This window comes from Anguilla anguilla, chromosome 17 (assembly GCF_013347855.1).
Source record: "Anguilla anguilla isolate fAngAng1 chromosome 17, fAngAng1.pri, whole genome shotgun sequence".
NCBI classification, from domain to species: Eukaryota; Metazoa; Chordata; class Actinopteri; order Anguilliformes; family Anguillidae; genus Anguilla; species Anguilla anguilla.
The window spans coordinates 1,016,810-1,025,917 of record NC_049217.1 but is presented as its reverse complement, the minus strand read 5'-3'; the positions used below and the strand labels follow the sequence as shown (position 1 = coordinate 1,025,917).

Genomic DNA, 9,108 nt, shown 5'->3' with positions numbered 1-9,108 from the left:
GACATGTTCAATAAACGATCGCCCTGGATAAGAGCGTCTGCCAAATGCCTGTAATGTAATGCCTGTAACGTAATAAATGAAGGAAATGTCACAAATGTCAACCAGTGTAAATGATGTAATGAATGTTTGAATCCAGGTCACTTGAAATATGCAATGTCAGGAATTGTAAAGTTAAATGGACAAAGGTGAATGTTGAATACAGTGCAACCAATAGTCTGTAAATGTGCCACTCGAAATGTCAACCAAACAGTCAATTCTAAACAGATCTATTGCTATTAGAATGCATTCACAGACGCAGTATTGGCTTTTAGCACTTCATCTGTGCGTGTTTATTGATCCAGTACATTTCTCATACAATACATACAGCGCCCGACCAATCCGCTCCCGCTGTTCCCTCGAGAAGGCCGCACGGCAACTCAGGAATCGGCAGCTGCAGAATAAAGAGAACGTGTTACAATTAGTTTCGCGTCAACTTCTTTTAAGCCAGCGTTAAACACAAACAATAAAGATACACCATCTCACCTCAGAACTTTGCGAGGCAGGCCTCGGTGGCAGGAAAGACCGCTTTGGCTGGGGCCGGCCCTCCTCTTCATCTCTGCAAAATTGCAACAAGAGCACCTTCCGCAGAAAGCGATATTTTATGGAACCCGCTCGATTCCTGCTCCTGTCCTTTGACTTGTAGGGGTCCCTCGGCGTGTCCGGACACACGTGTACTCACACTCCATTGCAGTGCTTACATTTTAAGTTCCTTTCATGCAATTTAAACACTTTAATTTTTAAAGGACCCACTGAGATGCCATTACTCTTTGACAGACTTGTGCAAAAACACAGCTACACTGTTGTAACTCATGTAAAACGTTTGTCTGCTGGACTGTCACGCCACATCCTTTAAACCTTTGGACATAAATGATTAAATTAATCGTATTAGCTAATAATTAACTGGCCAGAAACCCTTTAACGTGACTAATTCTGGTTAACAAGCCAGGCAGATGTACACATTGCAAGCAAGAGAATGCTACGTTTTATAATGAAAATGAAGCACAGGACATGCCAAATGTGTCTTACGACATATTTCATAGGTAAAAGCGCACACGTAACCCGCTGACATAACTGCAAAGTTATTGAATGATTGATTATTCATTCATTCGTTCGTTAGCTAATATTGGCAGCTGCCATTGTAGGTGATTTAAACGCTTACGTTGCTTTTAAAAGAGAGAAAAACGGCGCGACAGCCAGCTGGCTAGCAAGTTCTAAACATTTCGAACGCGGAAATATGAACGTTTCAATATTTTTAATATAAAGTTCATTCAAAAACTTACTGAAACAGGCGATAGCTAATATAGCTAGCTACCGTTTTAGACGATATAAACGCTAACGCTGCTTTTAAAAGAGAGAAAAACGGCGTGACAGCCAGCTGGCTAGCAAGTTATAAACAATGCGAACACGTAAATATGAACGTTTCTCTATGTTTAATGTCTAATTCATTCAAAAACTTAGTAAAAACGCGCTCCCGTCGCATAACTCCGGTCACCTACGGCACTTCCCGAAGTGCCATTTGAAACGGCGGAAGGGAGAGCCGATACCACGTGACGAAATTGAAACAAGCGGGCCTCCCGATTGGGCGCAAAAAGCATGTAAACTGGAGAAATTGAAACGAGGGCGGCCTCCGATTGGCCGTGTAATTGGAACAAATGAAACAATTGAAACAGAGAAGATGGCGCTGTTTTAGGCGCAAGGATGACACGCAAATTCGTGAAGCGTTCCATATTTTTCCTCCCCGCGTCAGGCCCGAGTGACCTTTCCCCATGGGTCGACCCCCTACGCTGTCCTCGTCCAGACTCGCCGAACCCTAACCCTAAATCCAGGACGCGAGTCAGCCAGGACCCCGAGTCTCTAGAAGACCGGGTCTTCCCTGTCTGACAGAAAGGGTATTAATAATTAAGACAAGCACTTGTAATGTTTATGGCTTATAAATGCATGTGATGCTTCTTATGTTGTAATTTGATAGTGCTTTATTCTGTCCACGAGATGGTGCTCGTGGTTCACGGTGGTAGCCGGCTATGCTTGGAAAAACCGTGAGACTATTAGAGCCCCAGAGGATGGCTGCGGTAGCCGAGAGAGAAACATGCACAACTGAAGTCTAGCAAGCTCGCTAAAGAATTCATATACTACTTTGCTGGGTTGGAGTTTGATTTCAGAACAGTACAGCACTCACAGACGAGAACTTGTCTGAAACAATCAGTCAGTCAATCGCATATGCCGACAGACGCGCTTCACTGTAGCGCTTACACGGTTAGTTTGTTTCGCAAAGTGCTGTGTACACAGGAAAACATACGCTTATCATACGCTTCTTGCACATGGGAAGTTACGCAGAGTATTTTCATTCATTTATTGTATTTACTTTATTTTAAATGTCGTTTCAAAAGAGCTACCGAGGTGCCCTTAGTCGTTGACAAGCCTTTGAAAAACCGCAGCTAGCGACACTGTTGTAATTCATGGACCACGTTTGCCTGCTGGACTGAAATGAAACAGTAATTACATCATTCGTATTAACTGGCAAAGAAAACCGCTTCAAATGGCTAATGTGACACGCTGATTCAGGCAAGAGAACGTTTTGCCATAAAAACGAAAAAGGGTACACGCCAGCTTTGTCATACGAAATATTGAAATATTTATGACTGGTTAAAATAAAACAAACAATCATTTATATATATATAGACATGCACAATGTGCTGGTGCTGTAATTGTATGAATTTATTCTTTCTTATAATGTTCACTTTTATTACTAGTTGATGTAAACGCTTATGTTGCATTTAAAAGAGAGAGAAAAACAGCATGACAACCAGCTGTGAACGATTCTGTATTTTTAATGTAAAGTTCATTCAAAAACTTACTGAAACAGGCGATAGCTAATATAGCTAGCTGCCGTTTTTGACGATATAAACGCTTACGCTGCTTTTAAAAGAGAGAAAAACGGCGTGACAGCCGGCTGGCTAGCAAGTTTATAAACAATGCGAACACGTAACTATGAACGTTTTCTCTATGTTTAATGTCTAATTCATTCAAAAACTTAGTAAAAACGCGCTCCCGTCGCATAACTCCGGTCACCTACGGCACTTCCCGAAGTGCCATTTGAAACGGCGGAAGGGAGAGCCGATACCACGTGACGAAATTGAAACAAGCGGGCCTCCCGATTGGGCGCAAAAAGCATGTAAACTGGAGAAATTGAAACGAGGGCGGCCTCCGATTGGCCGTGTAATTGGAACAAATGAAACAATTGAAACAGAGAAGATGGCGCTGTTTTAGCAAAGGAGGCCACTGCTCATTCTTCTCTGTAGAGAAAGGAGGGGCTCGCGGGCGAGGAGAGAAAAAGGGGGCGTCGTTTTCCTCCCGGAAGGAAAGGGCCCAATTTGCTCGGGTGGATGTTTAAATGAAAGGAAAAGGGGAAAAAAGAAAGGACGTGTTCAATAAATGAAGGAAATGTCACAAATGTCAACCGGTGTAAATGATGTAACGAATGTTTGCACTTGAAATGAGGAATGTCAGGAACTGTAAAGTTGAATGCACAAATGTCAGTGTGACCCCTGGAAGGAAAGGGCCCCCTTTGCTTGCATGTTCGAATGCAAATGGAAAAAATGAAGGACACGTTCAATAAATGGAGTAAACCAGTGTAAATGATGTAATGAATGTTTGAATGAAAGTCACTTGAAGTAAGCAATGTGAGGAATTGTAAAGGTGAATGCTGTATACAGTACAACCACTACAGTCTGTAAACGTGCCACTTGAAATGTCAACTAAACAGCCCGAACAGTCAATTCTAAACAGATCTATTGCTATTAGAATGCATTCACAGACGCAGTATTGGCTTTTAGCACTTCATCTGTGCATGTTTATTGATCCAGTACATTTCTCATACAATACATACTCATGTAAAACGTTTGTCTGCTGGACTGTCAGGCCACATCTTTTAAACCTTTGGACATAAACGATTAAATTAATCGTATTAGCTAATAATTAACTGGCCAGAAACCCTTTAACGTGACTAATTCTGGTTAACAAGCCAGGCAGATGTACACATTGCAAGCAAGAGAATGCTACGTTTTATAATGAAAAATGAAGCACAGGACATGCCAAATGTGTCTTACGACATATTTCATAGGTAAAAGCGCACACGTAACCCGCTGACATAACTGCAAAGTTATTGAATGATTGATTATTCATTCATTCGTTCGTTAGCTAATATTGGCAGCTGCCATTGTAGGTGATTTAAACGCTTACGTTGCTTTTAAAAGAGAGAAAAACGGCGCGACAGCCAGCTGGCTAGCAAGTTCTAAACATTTCGAACGCGGAAATATGAACGTTTCAATATTTTTAATATAAAGTTCATTCAAAAACTTACTGAAACAGGCGATAGCTAATATAGCTAGCTACCGTTTTAGACGATATAAACGCTAACGCTGCTTTTAAAAGAGAGAAAAACGGCGTGACAGCCAGCTGGCTAGCAAGTTATAAACAATGCGAACACGTAAATATGAACGTTTCTCTATGTTTAATGTCTAATTCATTCAAAAACTTAGTAAAAACGCGCTCCCGTCGCATAACTCCGGTCACCTACGGCACTTCCCGAAGTGCCATTTGAAACGGCGGAAGGGAGAGCCGATACCACGTGACGAAATTGAAACAAGCGGGCCTCCCGATTGGGCGCAAAAAGCATGTAAACTGGAGAAATTGAAACGAGGGCGGCCTCCGATTGGCCGTGTAATTGGAACAAATGAAACAATTGAAACAGAGAAGATGGCGCTGTTTTAGGCGCAAAGATGACACGCAAATTCGTGAAGCTGGAGGTCAGCAGCCTCATCCGGAGTGTCAAGGTCCAAGCTGACGTCCTGCAGCACCCTGCCTGTCTGCGAGTACAGGTACTTGATGCCGATGAGCTCCCCTGCTAAGCGAGCGGCCAAACACACAGCCTCCATTAAAGCTTGTGCCAAAACGCGCATCAAAGCGATAGTCGGCGCGGACATAAAGAAGCTACTCATCACTGTACTCGCCAGGCTTGGTGTGATCCTTAACCAGACTCTGGCCGAGCACCCTTTGGCTGAGCTGGTTAAGAGAGTGCTGCAGATGGCCACTGTAGCAGAGCAGAGGCTGCGCTGGTCCCTCCACTGCGGCTGCGGTGCGGTTCTCGTTCCACCTCACCAGTCCGTCCAACAGGAACGCCTGGAAGTGCAAGGCGTTCGCACTATCTCCTGAAATGAAACAGAACGATGCATGTTAGCAAAGATGTAAATTTATCTAAACCGTTTTGCTCGCCAACCATTTTGCGACAGGTGATTCGCTTACCAGGGATGAACCGGTTGAGGTGGAGGTGGAATGACTCCAGCGATGTCAAACTGTGCGCGCAGCGAAATACCGGCATCTTGACATCTCCCTTTGTCAGCTGACCGGTCTGGGTGTACAGGCTCACAACTGGTGGGTCCTGTATGCAGCAGAGGTGGCACCTCTGCTCCGCCCAGATCGACTGGATGCATTTGTGGTCCAGCAACGGGATGCCCAGGGTGTCGTGTCCCTTCTCACTGTCCAAGGTCTCGATGAGCTTACCGACGAGTCGCTCCGTCTCCACAGCTCCACGCGTGCGGCGACGGCAGTGCAGCGCGAGCAACATCGAGACCTCAGTGTTCGTCAGGCCGACCATCCCGAGCTTCCCTTCCAGCTTTGCCTCCCTCAGACGGCAGACGTCCTCTTCGTCCGCCACTCAAACAAGGACGCAGACAGTTGCCGCATGAACGTTCCGTACAGCTGGTGGCTTTCTGTGGTGCTACACGTCCAGTCTGACCACCAGCTCGTCTCATTCATGGAACACGGCAGCTGTCTTCGACCCGCCAAATGTAGAGCAGCAGTCCCGGGCCACGTAGATGAGCTGGGGGGGTGCCACCCCGGCGACTCGGTATTGCTGCATTAAGCTGGCAGCATGGGCAGCAGGCCCTCGCCTTCGGAAACGGTCAGCACCGTAATGAGGACCTGCCCGAACTTGTTTCCGACGCTCGTTGCCTAGGCCGCCGTGTCTGCAGCGACACTAGTGAGCTTTGTCACCAGAAAGCAAGTTGGGGGGGGCATGAATAAACTTGTTTCAGGAAAAGTGAAACACTAAGAAATCTTGCGTCTGGTGGGTGGGAAGCAGAACGGTGACTTATAGCTATTTAACTTCTCACCTTCTTTGTCGAATCCATTTTCAAAATGGATCCGAATGTGGAGGTGACCCTGGCCTTCACCTTTTCCAGCCGCGACCAAACGCCAAAGCAGTACACGCTGAGCAGCCAGACGGGCGTGGGCACCGGCGGCATGGGAGGGGGTGGAGGGAACGCACGCCGCTCGGAGCCCGTGGCCAGGAAGTGCTCGCACTCGCCGAGGTACTGCATGGACCGCCGCATCCAGGCTTCGAAGGGAGTCTACTGAAGATTGGATCTTCCCTGATTGATGGAAAAGGTATTAATTAGTAACTAAAGAAAACACTCACACACAGGCTTGATTGAATTATTCAGTCAATCACTCTCAGACGTGCAAGCACATATGCATACACAGACAGATACACATACGTGCACTCCATTGTAGTGCTTACATTTTAAGTTTCTTTCTTGCAAAATGCTGCTACAAAAAAATTATATATATATATATATATATATATATATCACTGATTCTTGAGAATTTGGATAAAACAGGTTTTAATTTTGAAAATAAAAAATTGTAAATGTTAAGAAATCTAAACTTACACGTGTTACGGCCGGCTCGACTGGCCGCAACAAACCAAGTCCAGATGCACCAAAAACAGACAGAAACTGATCTAAAAACAAACCCAGACATTTATTAATCTAAATTACAAACTAAGGCACAAACGAAAACACAAAATTCACAGAACCAAATATCTCCACACAAACTACAAGCCCCAATAGAAAAAACTCCCCTGCCTCATACTACTGGGCTTATATTGGGCCACAGGCAGGTGGAGGCAATCAGGCAATTAGGTAATTAAGCAACAACCTCCACATGCACTACCCAGGCAAGCAGAGGCAGGATGTAACAACACGTTTATAGAACAAGGTCTCAGCAATCAAGCAATATTTCGGTGCAACCTCCTGATTTTGTCATTTTTTCATTAAATATGTTTTTTTTCTGTCATTACTTAGTTTTTGTCAACACAGTCAGACACAATAAAAAGCTAATAATTCCTATTTATTGGGTCTTATATAGGTTTAGAGCTTTTAAATCATTGTGTCTACACCATAGGTACACATATACGCTGTTAAATGTTGAATATTCACTTTTTATACTATTTCACATGTACTCCTTTAAAAACTCTTACATCATGCAACTTTTATCATTAGCATTAAATATACAAAATAACAATTTTGGACATAAAAAAACCACATTTTTAATTTTAAAGAGACAATTACTTTAATAAATCAACTGCACTGGAGGAACAGATTGTAAGCATATTAATTTAAAACAAAGAAAGTTCCATCTGACGGTGGTGACTGAGACCTGACGGTGGTGACACTGATCTGACGGTGGTGGCAGTGGCCTAATTACAAACTATTCCAAACTTTTCACCACTCAAGTCAATGCTTCCTTGCTTAACAACTTTATTTAACAATTTGGTACAACCAATAAAAATTTGTCCTGTTGTCACTCGTCATTTGTGTAGCATTATGGTAGAAATCCTGAACCATCTTGGTTATTGTTTGAATGTAAGTGGGTTTTATGTCAGTAGTCCTTCTCATTCGCAGTGTGTTGTATGTCAGCCCGAACTGCTTTGTCTGCAGTGTTGCCAACTATTTTCTATGGAAAGTAGGTAAGGCCTCCTCTAAAAGTCGCTAGATGACGTCATGCGTTAATCTGCATATGTATGACGTCACCACGTAATAATTTGCATATAAAAAAAGTATGTTAAGCCACGCATAGCGATAGGCATAGAGTAGGTTTTGTGTCTGCCTGTGTCAAGGGGGGGCGCGGGAATGGACCCAAATGCAGAGTGCGGGGAAGAACGCAAAAACTCCAGAAGTCGAAAAAACAAAGACTTTACTTAAATAACGGGGAACAAAGGGAACAGAAAGCCTCGCAGGGCGGTTACAACAAACACAAAGAAAAACCTCAAAAAACACGGGAAAACAAAAATACAAAAGTCCCAAAATACGTAGAGAGCAGAGCAGGCGAGGAACAGGCAACAGGCAACGAGCAGGCAAGGAACAGGCAACAGGCAACGGGCAGGCAAGGGGGCAAGCAAAAAAAGGCAAGCAAGGATCCAGCACCTGAGTCAGGGAAAAGGGAGACTTAAATAGACACGACGCAGACGAGACACAGGAGGGCACAATGAACAATCAGGTCACAGAGAGGGAAGGGAACACGAGACAATAAGCAACCAATAATGGGATAATAGAAACCAATAAAACAATTAACCAAACACAAAGCAGAGGTGCCGCCATCTGGCGGCCCAACCAGGAATAACAGGGGGAAGACACAGAGCCCTGACAGCCTGCCCTCCAATGACGTTGGCCGAGCTGCGTAGTATCTGTTAGATCTGTAGAACATCTACTTCTGTGTAATTACAGTGGCTGATTCTACATAGGTCAGTCATTACTTTTATAAATGTGGGCAACGCTAGAGCACTAGAAAAGGTAGATGTGACATCATTCACAAATTGGTGAAAGGTGATTTTTGCTGTTGCTCGACAACGAGAATGGAGGTTGCCAAAGTTGCGAAAAGTCGCCAAATTTGTCGCTAGTCGCTAAATAAGATTTTTAGTCACTAGGGAAGGCCAAAAAGTCGCTAAATTGGCAACACTGTTTTCTGGTGTATTAGGCGATATTTTTTTAGAACCGTGTCTGACAGAGTCAAGTTCTTAGATTTTTGAGCAGATTTGCGGGGCGACTGTAAATTATTTTTGTTTTGATTAAATTCTTGAATGAGAGAGTTGTGGAAGATGGAGGGGTTTTTGAGTTTGCTTCCCTGTAGCATCTGCTCTGTTTTTTTTCTTGGAGATTCTTGGTGACGCTTTTTCAGTTTGTTCCTATCTTTTATTATCTCTTGAAGTTTATTTTTCAAAGCTTTCATCTC

General features: G+C 43.9%; 1 protein-coding gene and 1 long non-coding RNA gene across 2 annotated transcripts; both read right to left on the bottom strand.

Moving 5' to 3' along the window:
* Positions 1 to 340: 340 nt before the first annotated feature.
* Positions 341 to 1,017, bottom strand: LOC118217239. The gene is made up of 2 exons (XR_004763142.1): positions 523 to 1,017; positions 341 to 430 (listed from the first exon to the last, which is right to left on the bottom strand). It is a non-coding gene; the product is annotated as an uncharacterized LOC118217239 (long non-coding RNA).
* A 3,578-nt stretch (positions 1,018 to 4,595) lies between these two features.
* On the bottom strand, positions 4,596 to 5,708 carry LOC118217203. The gene is made up of 3 exons (XM_035399037.1): positions 5,341 to 5,708; positions 5,037 to 5,246; positions 4,596 to 4,939 (listed from the first exon to the last, which is right to left on the bottom strand). Exons 1-3 carry the CDS (start codon positions 5,690 to 5,692, stop codon positions 4,806 to 4,808), a joined length of 696 nt encoding a protein of 231 aa, XP_035254928.1. The 5' UTR covers positions 5,693 to 5,708; the 3' UTR covers positions 4,596 to 4,805.
* Positions 5,709 to 9,108: the final 3,400 nt, after the last annotated feature.

Coding starts and splice junctions, on each gene's coding strand:
- LOC118217203 (XM_035399037.1), bottom strand. CDS start 5,692: ATGGTCGGCCTGACGAACACTGAGGTCTCGATGTTGCTCGCGCTGCAC. Junction 5,247..5,340: donor CCTCAACCGGTTCATCCCTG/GTAAGCGAATCA, acceptor GTTTCATTTCAG/GAGATAGTGCGAACGCCTTG. Junction 4,940..5,036: donor CAAGCCTGGCGAGTACAGTG/ATGAGTAGCTTC, acceptor CTCGCTTAGCAG/GGGAGCTCATCGGCATCAAG.